This window comes from Catharus ustulatus, chromosome W (genome assembly GCF_009819885.2).
Source record: "Catharus ustulatus isolate bCatUst1 chromosome W, bCatUst1.pri.v2, whole genome shotgun sequence".
NCBI classification, from domain to species: domain Eukaryota; kingdom Metazoa; phylum Chordata; class Aves; order Passeriformes; family Turdidae; genus Catharus; species Catharus ustulatus.
In genome coordinates this window covers 9,852,011-9,870,048 of record NC_046261.2, presented here as the reverse complement: position 1 = coordinate 9,870,048, position 18,038 = coordinate 9,852,011, and the positions used below count along the sequence as shown (strand labels likewise).

At 43.3% G+C, this 18,038-nt stretch overlaps 1 protein-coding gene and 1 pseudogene across 3 annotated transcripts in view; one reads left to right on the top strand and one right to left on the bottom strand.

Annotated features, from left to right (window-relative positions):
• Window positions 1-18,038, bottom strand: part of LOC117005059 (spindlin-Z) — a 129,124-nt gene that overhangs the window by 53,605 nt on the left and 57,481 nt on the right. For 2 of the 3 annotated variants that reach the window (XM_033076289.2, XM_033076291.2), the window contains exon 2: window positions 6,172-6,387. In XM_033076289.2, the coding sequence (XP_032932180.1) occupies window positions 6,172-6,223 (52 nt within the window). In that variant the 5' untranslated portion in view covers window positions 6,224-6,387. Of the gene's footprint in view, window positions 1-6,171; window positions 6,388-7,780; window positions 7,921-18,038 lie in introns of all 3 variants that reach the window. The other variant, XM_033076290.2, reaches the window with a different exon arrangement.
• On the top strand, window positions 9,927-11,745 carry LOC117005051 (annotated as a pseudogene).

Below are 18,038 nucleotides of genomic sequence, written 5' to 3'. Positions count from 1 at the left end.
AGAGGAGGCTGGACAGCCAAACTTTGAACCAATCGAAGTGCTTCCAGAGAAACATTTAGAAGGTTATAAAAAGAGCTGTTTGAAACAATAAAGGGCTTTTGGTCAAAGAATCACAGAGTGCCAGTGTCTCTCTCTCGGGCTTGGGTGCAAATCCCAACACTTCCAGTCCTGTCAACAGCATTGTTGCCTTCCACTGGGGGCAATTCAAGGACCCTCACATCCTTTTTTAATTGGGGGGCCAAGAAGTTCACAAAATACTCAAGGTGAGGCTGCAGCAATGCTAAATACAGAGGGACAAGCCCCTGCTTCTAGGCTGGAGCAGCCTTTCCTTGGAGGACTGCACCTGATCTCACTGTCCATGTCACTGAAAAAGGTGGTAAACAGTGCTGGTCCCAATACCAACCCCTGAAGAACACTACTTGTCATTAATCTCCACTTGGACATTGAGATGTTGACCATAAGTCTGAGAGCGACCAGCCAATCAATCCCTTATCCATTGACTGGTCCACCCATCAAATCCACCTCTCTCCAGTTCAGAGACCAGGATGTCAAATGCTTTGCACAAGTCCAGGTAGGTGATGTCAGTCGCTCTTCCCTCATCCTATCATTGAAGGCCACCAAATGCATCAGGCATGATTAGCTGATGATGTTGATAGTCACCTTTAGCAGAGAATGCCAAACAACCAGCAAAGCAGAAACTTTGCTTACACAAATCATCCTGAAATGTTTAGTAGCACCTAAATGGCTTCTGACAGAAGCATAATTGGCATTAGTCATTCACTGTCAAGTGTTCAATTCAAAGGAAGACATTTAAAAATTTGCCAACAATTTCAAGGGCAATTGTGGTGGTTTGACCTTGGCTGAATGTCAGGTACCCACCAAAGCCACTTTCTCACTTCCCTCCTCAGTTGGACATGGGAGAAGAAAATACAATGAAAGGTTCATAAGTCGAGGTAAGGACAGGGAGAGATCATTCACTGATTGCCATCATGGGCGAAAAAGACTCAACTTGGGGATATTAATTGAATTTATTACCAATCAAATCAGAGAAAGATAATGAGAAGTAAAAAGAAATCTTAAAACATTTTCTCCCCACTCCTCCCTCCTTCCCAGGCTTAATTCCTGATTCTCTATCTCCTTCCCCCCAGTGGTGGAGGGAGACAAGGAATGGGGGTTAGGGTGAGTTCATCATGTCATTTCTGCTGATTCCCCCTCAGGGAGAGGAGTCCTTCCCCTTCTTCAGTGTAGGGTCCCTCCCACAGGAGCCAGTCCTCCACAAACTTCTCCAACATGAGTCCCTCCAAAAGGAGCCAGTCCTCCACAAACTTCTCCAACATGAGTCCCTCCCACAGGTTGCAGTTCTTCATAAACTGCTTCAGCATGGATCCCTTCCATGGGGTGCAGTCCTTCAGGAACAGGTTGCTCCAGCACAGGCTTCCCACAGGTTCACAGCCTTCTTTCAGGCAGCTGCCTGTTCCGGAGTGGGTCTCCTCCATGCGCTGCAAATGGATCTCTGAACGCCCTGGGGCCTCCATAGGCTGCAGGGGGACAGCCTGACATCACTATGGTCTTCACCATAGGATGTAAAGGAATCTCAGTTCTGGCACCTGGAGTATGTCCTCCTTCTCCTTCTGCATTGACCTTGGTGTCTGCAGAGCTGTTCCTCTCACATATTCTCTCCTCTTCTCTGGTGGCAATTACTTCTGTGCAATAACTTTTTTTCCGTTCTTAAATATATTACTCCAGATGCGTTGCTACCATTGCTGATTGGTTCAACATTGGCCAGTGGTGGGTCTGTCTTGGAGCTGCTTGGCATTGGCTCTGCCAGACATAAGGTGAAGCTTCCAGCAGCATTTCACAGAAACCACACCTGTAGCTCCCTGCTACCAAAACCGTGACACGCAAACTCAGTAAAGCAATACATTCGGATAAATATTTCAAGTGAAAAATTAGTGTATCAAGTATTTTGGGGTCAAGCTTGGTTTGGTCTCAAGCAAGAATGTGACTTCAAAGATGTTAACCATAATTAGAAAACAATAATGGAGTGTTATCAGATTCTATATACCTGTTGGGGGTTGGTTCATTTTTCCCTTTTTCTCTCTGTGGAATTTTTCCCATTGTGATGCTAAGAACTTGTTGGCTACACCCTAGTACATATGGGGGGGGCAGGCAGGTAAAGGAGATGGGGGTAGCTGCACTCTCTCGCTCTCTCGACTCGGAGGAGAACGGTCTCTGGAAAAACCCCGCTCTGCCACACCTATGCCGGGAGCTGCCTTCCTTGGCTGGGGGATCCCGCAACCCCCTGCCCGGACGCCCTCCCACCTCCACCTCCACGCATTCTATTGGAGGACTGGGACCGACACTGCCCCAAGATCCGTGAGCAGCATCTCTCCTCCACCCTTCCTACTCGGGACACAGCCGCCATCATCCCCAGCGCCTCTCCAGTCACGTGGGATCACCATATCTCCCCCTGCTACGGGGCGCTGGCCAGCACTGCCAGCCACCTAAGACAGTAACTGGACCACAGGGGAAAAGTGTCCACAACTGAAAGAACTGTTACTGCGCTCCTGTTCTGTTTGTTGTTAATTTCCTAGCTGTTGTTGTTTTGTTTGTCTTGTGTTTTATATATATATATATATGTATATACACCAGTAAAGAACTGTTATTCCTACCCCCATATCTCTGCCTAAAAGTCCCTGATTCCAAAATTATAATAATTTGGAGGGAGGGGGTTTACATTCTCCATTTCAAAGAGAAGCTCCTGCCTTTCTCAGCAGACACCTGTCCTCCAAACTAAAACAGCAACTTTTCGTTCTTTGTTCATATATAAGCTGCACCTGATTATAAGCTGCACTCTGGGTTCGGACCAAAATTTTATTCAAAATGGTGCGGCTTATAATAGTGAAATTACTGTAATTGGATTTGTTTTATGTTTCTTTATAAGTAGCAAAGAGTCAAACTTGGATAGATCTGAGGAAGAAGAACATATATATGGCTCAATCTCTCATGAGTAAAAACCTAAGTATTTTCAGTAAGAAAAAGTCAAGAACAAAATAATTAAGCATTTAATTGCCAGTTGGCCTTTGCTTTTTGAGACTGGATTAATTCTGCCTAATGTACCCTTAAAATACTGTTAAATTCAATAGCAAACCTAGGAGCCATGTTTCTCAATGCTTCTACCTTACAGAGAAAGAAAAAGAGTAAAACAACATAGAAATAAAGTAAACATTCTTTGAGGGTGTGGGCTGTAGAGGCAGTACACACATTTCAACTGGGGCAGGTAGGAGGAGAGAAAAGGAAGAGGGATGGGAGAAAGCTACTAGCAATGTTTTTAACTGCCATCATATCAGCTGGTACTCTCCATTCAATCTATCAAAATTAGATGGACTCTTCACAACACACCACAGCTGCTTATTTCTCAGACTATCCTGTCTTTATGACAGGCAGCAAAAGCTGGACATTTTAAAATTATATTTAAGTATCTGCTGTGGAAACAACATACAATCACATGAGAATTAATCTTGATTTGATGTCTTTCAGAATTACTTTGAATGACCCGAAAATTTCAGAGATGTGTTTATTCACACCTAATATTGCCTGCCCAATGTCAGCTCTAAGAGTTTGGGAAACTGGACCAGGAGAAGAGTGGTACAATGAATTCCTGACTCTCCCAAAAGATTTAATTGCATCTTAAAGTAGTCGAATCTGGGAGTGGGATCTCTTCATGATTCCCAAAGACAGTACTGGTAACAGCTAGGAAGGACTGTAAAGGACTATGCATTACATTTGCACAGCATAAAACAAGTGATCACTAGGCTCAAAAAAGTTGAAATATAAATGTAAACACAAGGTGTCATGGTTTAGGAATGGTATTCCCCAATATAGTGTTCCCACTGAAAACACCCCAGATCATGTGCCACTGGCTCACTTCCCTCCCCCATAGTGGGATGGAGAGGAGAATGGGAGGCACAAAATGGTAAAGATTATGGCTTGAGATAGAACAATTTACTGTAAAATGCAATGAAATAAGAAAAACAAGCAGCAACAACAATGCTAATAACCAGGACACCAGGGTAATCACAACTTACCTCACAAAGAATTAAAGTGGATTATGTTAATAAAAAGAAAAAAACAAGATTCATTTATACTTAGGAGAAACATGCTCTAATTAGAAGCACAAGCACAATGCCAAGCACTAAGGAGCTGCCTGATCTAGTGAAACAATATCCTGGGAGGCTGCTCTATATTTTAACAAAATTACTGAGATGGCAGGCACACCCTCTACTGTTGTGGAAAAAATAAGAAACAAGTTTGGTTTTCCTTTGTTTCTCCATTCTGAATGCTTATTTCTCAAGATGGAACTATTAATTCTGTTTCCCAGTAAACTTCAAAAACCTGGATACTTCAGTCAAATATATTTTTCTCCTCTTTTAAACCTACTTTACAGTAAATGAAAGCCTTTTGTTTTGGTAAGATCTGATTAGTGAGAGATGCCTCTGACTGAGTAGCAAATGACACCATATGCAATATGGATTTTATTTTACAATGTAAATGTGAGATAGAGAGATAGAAAGGAATAGAAAAGAGTAAAGGGTGGAGAGGGAGATCAAGGAGAAGGCAGTCACCACCCATGAATACAGTGGTCCTTCTTCACCCTGGGCTTCAAAGTGGTGGGAGTCCCAGAGTTGTTCTTCTGAGGGTACCACCTTTATACAGTCCAAGTTCCAAGTATCACAGAGTGGTCACAGATACTGTGACCCCAGTCATGCCCCCTCCTGGCTACTGAAAAAAATTAACTCTGTCCTGGCTGGAACCAGGACACCTTGACACTGTTTGAGACAGGCAACTGTGCTCCTTGCACCTTTGTAGGCAAACAGGCAGGACAGAGGAAAACTAGCTTTTGCAAAGAAGCCATCACTTTTAAGTCTTTACTACTGATTTGGATTTCTAATTCCAGCTTCTTGTCACTTGACTTAGTTGTACTTTTGATAGCTTTTTTCTCCCAGTAGTTTTTTTTTTTTTTAAATTTTAATAAAATGCAACAAACTCACTATAATTTTAATTTATATCACATTGCAAGGTTTTTCAGCAAGAAAAGAACAAGAGAGACACTGTCTCACGCTGCCTTACAGGAATCAGCATTTTAGCAGCATTGGAGCCACTCTCCATGAGTTTCAAGCCACTGAGGGGGGTTTGGGTCTGCAACTGCCAGGAAGTTTCTTCCAGTGTTTTGGCAGCACTGGAGCCTTTTGGACAAAAATAGTTTTTTCCAGGTTTTCTTTTTCCCTGCTTTTGTTGTTGTTTGGGGGCAGGGAGGGAGTTTTAGAACCGCAGAGGCTTGGTTGCTGTGCTATTTTCCTTTGTTCTTCTTCTTGGCTGCATGGTCTGGAGAAGAGGGTTTCTCCACCATCTTGTCTTTGTCCTCTGGGCCACTAGGCTGTCCAGGTGGTGGCCATATTGTTTTCTTTGTTCTCAGGGGAGAAGGCCATGTAACTCAGCACCTTTGTATCTAGTGGTTATTGCTGTTTTCTTGGTCATTGCCATTTTTCTTTTAGTAAATTGCTATTTTTTCACTTTTCGTATTTGTCTCTCCTTATTGTTGAAAGGGGAGTGGTTAAAACTAAGGGGAGATAACATTTCAAAGTGTGCACCCTGTAAAATTGTCTTAAACTAAGACAGGTTGGTTTTGCAGTCTCCTAATAATGACTACCTGGTACACTTTCATAATCTACACCTGAAATTAGGAAACATGCAGCAAATAATTCCATCACCACCTATGTTTGTCCTTCTCTTGCAGCATGAGAAAGAGAGAAGGCCTTGACACTGAGTAAGCACTGTTCAGCAGTAACATCAGTGTGTTATCAACACTGTCTTCAGCAAAAATCCAAAACATAGCACCATGCCAGCTACTACAAAGAAATTTAACTCGATCCCAGCCAAAACCAGTACAACTTCATAAATGTAATTCTGTACAGGTTAAATTTATGTGTCCTTTCAATTCCACAGTTCCAATAATTCTTATCTTAAAAAAAACCCCCAACAACCATCAACCTTCCCAATCAAAACCAAACAGTAACAGTTTCATAAAACCATGAGTACATAAGAAAAATCTATAAGGACATTTTTTTACCCACTAAAAAACAACAACCCTCAAATTCCGTGACACCTCACCTGCATCAGCTCTGGACCGCTGACCTGGTGATTTTCCAAATGGGGTCTTCATTCATCTGTGTTTAAGTGAGCAGCAAAGCTGCTAGACTAGGGTGAAAATCCAGTTCTTCCCAAGTCCCCAAATATCTTCTTATTCTCGTAATACAACAGCTACTTATTAATATGCCATCCAATCATCAATTCATTCTTCCTCAAAGCACTTTCAGTTATATCACGCTGAAAAACAAATCAGAAAATATAGTCTGATTTGAGCCTTGGTTAAAATAAACAATGAAGTGAAACAAAATATGTTTTCTTTCATGTTCAATGAGAAGTCTCTTCATATTCTGTTATTCTGGATGCATTCCATATTATGCACTAATTTTCAGAACCAACATACTACATTTGAAAATTATAACAAAAACACCAGTAGAAAGAGCATGAAAGCATAGGATTCTCACCCTCCCCAAGTCACAAAGCAGCTATTCCTGTTTCAAAAAATTTATTGTATTTCAGGGACAAAACCCCATATTTCCTCTGAAAGATTCTATAATAGTTTTTAGCCTAGTCTGTACCACCCTTATGTTTACACAGATGGTTACCGTGAGAGATGCAAGGCACAGAAGTTAAACATTCTTATCTGCATTATAGCACCCATCTGTCAATAGACTTAAACAAAAAAACCAACAAAACCAAGTGGGATTTTTCTACCTTCTGTGGAAAAAACCCCCACAAACAGTGTGTGGCATGGTGCGGCAGTTTGCATGGCACATCAAGAGGAAGAGTGTGCAGGGAGAGCACTGAGGCTCTGCAGCTGGAGTAGTTAGTCGAGTTGATGGGCCATCACCCTTGCCAAGGGAGCTCAGATATGGTTTCCACTCAGACAGAAGCTGTTTCCTTTGTGTGCACCAGAAAGGATGTGGCAACCCAGATGGAGTGTCCACCAAAACACACAGCCATCCAGGTCTTAGGCTGCAAGGAGTTCCAGAGTCTGGCACTGCTCTCAGAGGGCAACAGAGAAAACAGCTGTGTGGGGTGCAATCAGGTCAACAATCTGTTCAGCCCAGTGGCAGAGCTGAGAGATGTAGAAAGGCTAAGAAGTATCAGGGACTCTGAGGAGATTGACCAGTGGAGCCACACTCTACCGTGCCTTAGACAAACAACCTGCCATCTACTTCACAAGAAGCAATATATCTCCTACCCTCTCCCCACCAGGAAAAAGGAGAGGACTGTAGAGATGGAGGGGTGTAGAAATGGGTTTCTACTCAGGGTGGCAGGCAAATCCCCTCCCGACCTACTTCACCTTCCAAGGTGCTCTTATCCAATAGTTATGAAGCCTGGAATCTGAGGACCAGGGAAATGAGAATGTGGATGAAAGTCCATCCAGGCTGGAGGGGTTGCCTAGGGCAGGGTAGCCTACCCACTGCATCATAACCTCCTCAGTTAAGAAAAAAAGAAGGGTTGTAGCAGTAAAGAAGTAGTAGTTATTGGTGACTCTCTTTTGAAAGGAACAAAGGGCCCAATATGCTGACTGGACCCAATCCATAGGGAAGTTTGCAGCCTTCCTGGGGCCTGGGTAAGGGACATCACCAAGAAACTTCCCAGCCTGATACATCCCACTGACTATTACCTGCTACTGCTTTTTCAGGTGGGCAGTGACAAAGTCCCAGCAAGAAGACTGCAGACAACCAAGAGGGACCTCAGGGCCTTGGGACAACTGATCGAAGTATCTGGAGCACAAGTTGTGTTGTCTTCTGTCCTGCCAGTTCCCTGCAGGGAATGATGGGGCAATAAACAGGAAAATCATGCAGATGAACACCTGGCTTTGAGACTGGTGTTACCATTAGAATTTTGGGGATTTTGATCATGGGTCAGTTTATGTGACACCGAGCCTGCTGGCAACAGAGGGGGTCCATCCATCTCAAAGGGGGAAAAAAGGATTTTATCTCAGGAGTTAGTAGAGGTCATTGAGACAGCTTTAAACTACATTTGAAGGGGGATGGGGGAAAAATCAGGCTCAACAGAGATAAGCCTGGAGGTGCCATGCAAATGTTTGAGGGACAGTGTGCTACCAAGGCCCTTCAGTCTGACATATCAGTAGAGGTAGGGGATGGAGATCCATGCAAAAGTAAGGATGCAAAGGTTAATGATGTGTTAAAAAATCCCAGAAGTACCTGAGAATGGTCACATATTAATTAGGGCTTCTCCCTGAAAAAAGGCAGTAGGGTTATTAGCCCAACTGATGCATTTACATCAGTGCATACAGTATGGGCAACAAACAGGAGGAACCGGAAGCTATTGTACATCAGGAAAACTATGACAGTCACCATCATGGAAACATGGTGGGATGATTTGCACGACTGGAATGCTGCAATGGATGTCTATAAACTCTTCAGAAGGGATAGACAAGGAAGGAGAGGCAGTGGAGTAGCCCTGTATGTTAGGGAGTGTTTTAATTCTTTGGAGCTTGATGATGTGTTACAACCTGCCCCTGAAGGCAGGGTAACTGAGGTTCTTGCTAATAGATCCCTTGGGGCAGATCAGAGGGACACTGAATGACTGGTGTGTATATATGTTTTCCACCTGAGCCTTATCGAGAGGGAGGACATTGGCATGATAAAAATCATTATTCCACCACATAGGATCTGCTTCTTATGGGCCTTTTCCCTTATGTGGCTTAAAACCCAGCTTGTTAACAACATTAATCACAAGTTATCCAGTACACAATCTCAGGGCTCAACAAGTTTATCTAAACAAAAATCAGTTTGTAGTCGTCATCCTCCAGTGGTAAATGTGCACCCCTCTAAACCTGGGCTGTTTTTTGCAGATCAGAGGCTTTGCCACCACATATGCAAAAACTCTCCTCCTCCCCTTTGGTTGGGGGGTGCAAACCTGCCCTCAGCAAAGTACCCTGTTGCTTTTGCAAACGACCAATTGAGTCATTAACCTTTACCATTTCAGCCTCTCACATGATGGTAGTTATAGAGTTGAGTGTTTATCAGTCAGTGTACTGGATTTTTATGGCCAGGTTTTGGTAGCTCCTGGCAGGGACCTGCAGACCCATGGAGGGAGGAGCCCACGCCGGCGCAGGTTTCCTGGTAGGACTTGTGACCCTATGGGGGATCCATACTGAAGATGCTGTTCCTGAATGACTGCACCTCGTGGAAGAGTGACCCACATTGCAGCAATTTTGGGAGGACTGCTGCCCATGGGATGGACTCACACTGGAGAAGTTCATGGAGAACTGTTTCCTGTGGGAGAGACCCCACATTGGAGAGGACTCCTCTCCCTGAGCAGCAGCAGAAACAACTTGTGATGAACTGAGTATAATCCTCATTCCCTGTCTCCCTGTGTTGCTTGAGGGGAGGAGATAGAGCTTGGGAAGCAGGGAGGGCTGTGGGGAAGGTGTTTTTAAGGTCTTATTTTGCTTCTCATTGTCCTACTCTGATTTTGTTAGTAATAAATTAAATTAATACATCAAATTTGAGTCTGTTTTGCCCATGACAGTATTTGGTGAGTGATCTCCCCCAGACCTTATCTCAACCCATCAATCCTTTTGATATATATTGTGTCTCCTGTCTAGTTACAGAGGGGAGTGATAGAGAAGCTTTGGTAGGTGTCTGGCATCCAGCCAGGGTTAGTCCACTACAGTAAGAATCAGGGAGAAGGCTAACAAGGCAGATATCCTGAGTGTTATAGACCACCTAACTAGGATGAAGAGGCAGATTAAATATTCTATAAGCACGGGAAATTTGTTATTGCTGGACCTTATTCTCATGGGGGACTTCAACCTACCAGATGTCTACTGGAAATACAACAGAGCAGAGAGGAAACAGTCCAGGAGGTTCGTGGAGTGCATGGAAGAAAACCTCCTGACACAGCTGGTAAATAAGACAACCAGGGAAGGTGCCCTGCTGGACCTGCTGTTTGTAAATAGAGAAGGACTGCTCAGACTGAAAGTCAGAGGCCATCTTGGGCAAAGCAATCAAGAAAGTTTAGTTTTCAATTATGAGAGAAATATGGAGAGAGGTCAGCATAACTGCCACCTTAGACTTCTGGAGGGCAGACTTTGACCTATTTAGGAGACTGGTTGAGAGAGTCCCTTGGGAGGAAGTCCTGAAGGGCAAAATAGTCCAGGAAGGCTGAATGTGCTTTAAGAAGGAAATCTTAAAGGAGCAGGAGCAGGTTGCCCCCATGCTGAAAGATGAGCCAGCACAGAAGACAAGTGGCATGTCAGAACAGAGAGCTTTGGTTCTGGCCACTGCTGTAAAAGACAAAAAAAGTGTTTCTACAAATACATCAGCAACAAAAACAGGGACAAAGAGAATCTCCATCCTTTTTTGGATGTGGGGGGAAGCATAATAACAAAGGATGAGGAAAAGGCCAAGGTACTGAATGTCTTCTTTGCCTCAGTCTTTAGTGAGACCAGTTGTCCTCAGGGTACCCAGCCTCCTGAGCTGGAAGACAGAGACAGGAAGCAGAACTAAGTCCCCATAATCCAGGAGGGAATGGTCAGTGACCTGCAGTTCCACTTAGACCTCCACATGTTGATGGGGGTAGATGGGATCCACCCAAGGGTACTGAGGGAGCTGGCCGAAGTGCTTACCAAGCCAATTTCAATCATTTACCAGCAGTCCTGGTCAACCAGGGAGGTCCCGGGTGACTGGAAATTAGCAATTGTGACACCTATCTATAAGAAGGGTTGAAAGGGGGATCTGGGGAACAACAGGCCTATCAACCTGACCTCAGTGTCGGGGAAAGGCATGGAGCAGATAATTTTGTGTGCCATCATGTGACACGCACAGGACAACCAGGGGATCAGGCTCAGCCAGCATGGGTTCATGAAAGGCAGGATCTGCTTGACAAACCTAATCTCTTTCTATGACAAAATGACCTGCTTAGTAGATGACAGAAAAGCTGTAGATATTGTCTACCTAGACTTCAGTAAAACCTTTGCCACCATTTCCCACAGCATTCTCCCGTAGAAATTGGCTTCCCATGGCTTGAACAGGTGAACCCTTTGCCGGGTAAAAAACTGGTTGCATGGCCGGGCCCAGAGAGTGGTGGTGAATGGAGTTATAACCAGCTGGCGGTCAGTCATTAATGGTATTCCCCAGGGCTCAGCATTGCGGACAGTTCTGTTTAACATGTTCACTGAAAACCTGAATGAAGGGATCAAGTGCACCCTAAGCAAGTTCACAGATGACACAAAGTTGGGCAAGAGTGTTGATTTGCTGAAGAGTACGAAGACTCTTCAGAGGGATCTGGCTTTTGCTGATTATTTTTTAAGTGATCTCAAACACTCTCATTCATAACAATTGGTTAGATTGATGAGCTGAGGTTGACCATATGGAATTCAATAAGGTAAAGTTCCGAGTCCTGCACTTGAGTCATGACAACCCCATGCAGTGCTACAAGCTTGGGGAAGAGTGTCTGGAAAGCTGCCCAGCAGAAAATGATGTGGGCGTATTGGTTGACAGCTGACTGAACATGACCCAGCAGCATGCCAAGGTGTCCAAGAAGGCCAATGACATCCTGACTTGTATTGAAAATAGAGAGGCCAGCAGGACTAGAGAAGTGATTGTCCCCTTGTAGTTGGCACTGGTGGGGTCACACCCTGACTACTGTGTTCAGTTCTGGGCCCCTCACTTCAAAAAGGTCACTGAGATGCTGAAGAATGTCCAGAGAAGGGCAACAAAGCTGGTGAAGTGTCTGGAGAACATTTTGGTCTTGAGGGGAAACCATAAGAGGAGCAGTTGAGATAACTTTGTTGAGCCTGGAGAAGAGAAGACTGAGGGGAGACCTTATTGCAGTCTACAACTTCCTCATGAGGGGAAGAGGAGGGGCAGACACTGATCTCTTCTCTCTGGTTACCAGTGACAGGACCCAGGAAAATGGCCTCGAGTTGTGTCAGGGGAGGTTTAGGTTGGATATTAGAAAAAGGCTGTTCACCCAGAGAGTGGTTGAGCACTGGAAAAGGCTCCCCAGGGAAGTGGCCACAGTACCAAGCCAGCCAGATTTCAAGAAGTTTTTGGACAATACTCTCGGGCAGGTCCCCTCCAACTCAGCATATTCTGTAATTCTGTTGTTTAGCCTGGAGAAAAGGAAGCTCAGGGGAAACCATATTGCTCTCTACAACTACCTGATACGTGGTGGTATGAGGTGGGTGTTGGTCTCCTCTCAGGTAACAAGTGACAAGACAAGAGGAAATAGCCTTAAGCTGCACCAGGGGAAGTTGATATTAGATATGAGAAAAAAAAAAACTTTTCACTGAAAGGGTTGTCAACATTGGAATAGACTGCCCAGGGAAGTGTTCAAGTCACCATCCCTGAAAGCATTCAATAAAACATGTGGATATGGCACTTGAGGACATGGTTTAGTGGTGAACATGGTGCTAATTTGGAGGTTGGACTTGTGTTCTTAGAGATCTTTTCCAGTCTTAATGATTGCATAATTCTAAAGAAAAAACTCCAAATACAGAGTTATTGCATTTGACACTGCAATCCTGGACAAATGGTCTAAATTATAGGAATGTCACATTACACCCAATTCAAGGACCCAGAGTTATGAGATTTTTCACTAGCACTTGCATCTTCAAAAGTTTTGTATTACTGAGAGAGAGATCAATTTTGAAGTTAACTCTATGCACCCTACAATGAAGGGTAATCTTTGTCTCAAACATTCACAGAAGTATACATAGTATCCTGTCTTGTGTTACAATACAAGGTGTGATAAAAGGTATCTATTCTATCACCATCTGTTGAGGGTGGGGGCAGCGATCCTTATCTCCGTGGGAGATAGTCAGCTAATGGGCCATCCATTGAAACCACGTGGGGCATTTTTCTTTATCTTTTCACAACCCATCCTTCCTCCAGTGAGCCATTTTCTGCTAATGGCCCATTGAGTCCCACTGTGTGACTGATAAAGTTACTTCATCCCATTGGAAGATGCTCCAGCCAGGGGGAAGAGCCCAACATTTCTTACCAAAATAAAACAAGTTTTGGGACACTAAGGTAGCCCTTTCTCCACTGGATTCCAGAGGAAAACCAGATTTCTCCACATCACCACTGGACCTCCAGAGGGAAACTGCATCTTCTACAGAACCACTGCTTCAACTGAATCACATCTGTCACTACAAAAGGACTACAGCCACCATTTAATGGTACTGCTACCAACACCCTGCCTGATGGGGTGTCACGTTGTACTCTGACTTTGTCAGGGCTTGGGGTTTGTTTCTTTGTAGTACTGTATTTCTATTTTAATTTCCCTAGTAAAGAACTGTTATTCCTAATTCCCATATCTTTGCCTGAGAGCTGCTTGATTTCAAAATTATAATAATTTGGAGGGAGGGGGTTTACATTCTCCATTTCAAAGAGAGGCTCCTGCCTTTCTTAGCAGACACCTGTCCTCCAAACTAGGGCATATCCTTAAAAGAAATAAAATCCACATATGAAAACAACCATAAAATGTGAAATTTCCCAAAGGTTTAACAGCTCAAGAACACTAGTGCCATATCACTGAAATTGACTACCAAAGTGCAGCTGTTTGGAAATTAAGCACTGAAGGTGGTAATTTTTTCCCAAATATCAAGAACTACTTTTTTAATAACTAGAACTGAAACTCTACTTCTTGGAAGTATGCAAAGAAGGAACTTTTTCATGCACTTATAAATACTACTGCAATCAAAGGATTATTCCAGATATTCTAGTAGACTACTAATTATGGCCATGACACCTAATCTTCATTTGACTGGTTTAATACTTTGTTAGCCTTAAGAATACAGTGGAAATTCCATCCCCAACATGAATGTGGGATTTTGTCCTTAAAGAGTGGCAGCCTCCATAAGTAGCATATGACATGCAATTCCAAGGGATGACTATGAACAGCACTGCATTTACAAGTATCAAGGACTTCAATCAGTGGGTCACTAGTGAAACCACAGAGAATAAATAGTCAGCTGTTGTACTGGGTTTTGGGAGCAGGGATACTTCAGGAGTGGTTTTTGTGAGAAGATACCAGAAGCTTCTCATATGTCTGACAGAAGGGGAAAAATTGCTGCACAGCAGCAGCTGAAAGAGAGGAGTGAGAATATATGAAACAGCCCTGCAGAGACCAAGGTCAGTGAAGAAGGAGAGGGAGGAGGTCTTCTGGGTACTAGAGTAGATGTATCCTCCATGCATCCACAACTGTTTACAGCAAAAGAGAAAGAACTACACCAGTAATTCAGATGGGCATTTTACCTTATGAATCTAAAAGGTGAAACACATTGTATAATCACCAAGAACTTTATCTAGTACAGCTGAAAGCAAGTTAAAATATTAGTAACAAATGTGACACATAAGCTTTTACATACATTAAACAATTGAGAATTTCAAGGTATACAGAATGAACAGAATCACAAATATTCATAGAAAACACAAACAAGTTTTCCTATTTTATATTTAAAGCTAGTAAATTAGACTGGCAGTTATAGATAGCCAGAAAGGAAACTCATTCTTATTCCAAGTACACATTGATTCTTGAATAAGAAAAGAAGATAGACACCATTTCCCTGCTATGGGGAGGTAACCATATAATATTATTCTTTCAGATCTGCTTACCACTTATTGCGTAGTTAAAACAGCATATATGTAAGCATATGACTACTAACTACACATTACTCTTTCCTGTTCTCTTCAGCTGAAGTTTTCAGAGAATTTGTTCCTTCATAATTTTCTCATTTCCAATAGTACTTCAAATTTGAGAAACAACTTTTTTCCTCTACATAGAGGGCAACCTGCAACAACAAGAACTACTGGTATTGAAAATGCTTCAGATATTGTCAATACCCTTCTAAAGGCAGAATGCTCCAGCTGCAAAGAATACAGTTGAACATCTGGACAGATTTTCCAGAAACTAAATGTCTGCCTGTCATGGTGTTGTTTTTTATAGGACCTAAGCATTTAAAAACTATTCTCTGGTTTCCCTACAAACATAGCTATTTCTAGAAGACCTTAAGAAGCAACACAAGCAGTTAGCATCACTAAAAACATATTTTTTTTTTCTTTTTGAAAAACATGAAAAATTATTGTAATTCAGCTTTGGGCATGAGAGTTGCACCTCCTAAAGTAGTCAAACATAAGGTTGAATCTTGCCTGTCCTCTAAAACAAGTTAACTTTTCCTCCTATTATTGTCAAAGTTGAAAAACGCCCTGGACCATCTGTTTTACACTTTGTGGATTCATATCCAAGAACTAAAACTCCTAGTTTCTATCACATGTAAGATCTGTCCATCTGATGAACTTGATTAGAGTTCCATAACCAATGCAAATACTGTCTTTCTCCTACTAATCCAGTATCATTTTTAAGGAGGAAAAGATAACACTGGGATTTAATGCAATGTTTTTTCTGTGAGAAGCATTACAGGGATGGGTTTTTTTCTGTATTTATAGTTATGGACTAACTCACTACATGTCTCTCCTGCAGTGACATAAAAAAAGGTGAACAAGATTTGGTAGAAAAGAAATCTCTCTATTAACTTAATTTCCCAGGACATCAGCAATTAAGTTACAACTTCACTGACAAGTTGGTGAATTTTATTTCTTCCATTGGGAACCTTAACATTTATTTCTGCTACAATGTAGATAGTTGTTGGGGGTTGGGGGAGTTTTTACTCTTTTCCCTTGGTGGAAAATTTTTTCCCATTATCATGTAAAAGAAACCTGGCAGGCAACTCCCTTAGCTTCTGATCGCTCAAGACAAAAGAGAGAGTGGGAACGGATGGCCGTGAATTGCTTTGTCCTGGCTAGAGGATACTCGCTCTAGCCGCCCGAAGGCAGAGGAGAGAGGATCTTTTTTCTCCACGGTGGGACCTGCCCTGCACTCCGGCACTGCTAAAGCTTCCTGTTTCTGAAAACAGCACTGAGAACCAGGACGCAAACAGTGAGCGGAGTTTTTCCTTCACCCTTCTCCCACCTGGGACCGCCCTACTGCTGCCGCCTCTCCTGCCTGCTACGGCCGCTGCTACGACTGAGAAAGGGGTCGCCCCGCTCCACTGGGACCATGCGGAAGAGGAGATCGTCTGACTGGAAACAAAGAGTGAGACTAAGTTTCCTTCTGTTTTGTCACTGATTTTTAACAGCTGATGTTGTTCTTGTTTGTCTTGTAAAATTCTCAGTAAAGGACTTTTATTCCTAAACCCATACTTTTTACCTGAGAGCCCTCTTAATTTCCAAAACTATAGTAAACTGGGAGGAGGGGATTTTCACTCTCGATTTTCGAAAAGCGCTCTTGCCTTTTTTTTCCCTGGCAATACTGTCCTCTAAACCAGGACAGATCTTGGCACCCAATGTGGGGCAGAGAAAAGAGAGTTAAAAAAAAAAAAAAGGAATAACAGTTCTTCAGTTGTCTAAGATTGTCTTTTTGTGTGCTAGCAACATGTGGTCCAGTTTAACCTCGTTTGGGCTACACGTGTTCATACATGTATCTCTCCCATTTGCAAGCCCTTATATAAATATGGGCCCTATAACTAAGACTACGGTAGCTGTTATCCAGTTTGCTTTATAGGTTGATAAGGTGAGGAATTCATAGATTTTTAACTTGCTTTGGAAGGTGGGTACATGGATTCAGGGATACCACACACTAACTCATGATTTTGGGGTTACTTTAATAATGGCACCTACTGTGAAGAAATAACACCAGGGGAAATTTTCTCCCAACTCTACACCCAGATTTTTAGGTCTACCCCACCAATTCTTGAAGGGTTCAAATCTCCTCTAAATGCTAATGATATCATACAGCGGCTGGTGTTGCTGATAGGCTTGTCCTATTTAACATTTAGACATAAGGGGGGATTGAGCTGGATAACAACCCTGATACCTACTCCAGGAAATAGGGATGGTGCTGCAGACATTGACTCTGCCCCAGGAAACTAGGGATGCTGCCCCAGAGCCTGACCCTGCCCCACAGCCCACCTCAGAGAAGAACCACCCAGAGTGGGTGGAGGTTCTAGTGAAGCAGATGAGTAAAATGAGCCAGATGATGGAGGAGTACCTTTCCCCAGCTAGTGAAAAGCCCTGCCTTAAAGGGGGAGAATCCAGTGATGCTGTAGTGGAACCCATAGATGTTACATCTGCCCAGGTTCCAGCTGAATTGCAAGGGCACACACAGCCAGCAGCAGTGGCTCCTGTGAAAACTAGAAAGTCCAAGATGAAAACAAAGCACCTAGAAAAGGAAAACCAAAGAGGAGGGTCCTCATAACCAGCAGGGGAGCCAGAGGTTGAAATCATCACCGAGTCCCTGTCTTATGAAAATCTCCACAATCTGTGGAAAGATATTGCACGACGGAGCCGGAAAGCTTTTACAACTTGGTTACTTCCAGTCTGGAGCCTTATGAGTACAGGTGTGCACTTGGACTGTACAAAAGCCATCCTTGTCCCAGGACTCAGGTGTAGACCAAATATTCGTAAGGGAGCCAGCCCCCCTTCCCCTCTGGGAGCGGCTTTTAATAAGTGTAAGAGAGAGGTTTGTCAACAAAGAAAGAATGCAGGAGCACCACAATAGAATGCACTGGAAGACCCTTGAAAAAGAAATTCAACAGCTGAGAAAAGTGGAAGTATTGGAGGTACTCTTTGGGAGGGATGGACAGCATGACAATGACCCTGACAAGGTCAGGTGCACAGGGCAGATGCTGTAGAATCTAGCAAACCTAGGGCCATCTCAATATACCACCTTCATTACAATGATTAATGCTGATGAACACCGAGAAACAGTGAGCTCTGTTGCTAACAAGCTTAGGGATTTTCACAGTATGATAAATGGTGCAATGCAGGCCCATGTTTCTGCCGTGGTCAAGGATTATGTATAGGCAGGGATAAGAGAGGAGATGAAAGAGGTGAGGGGGATGAGAG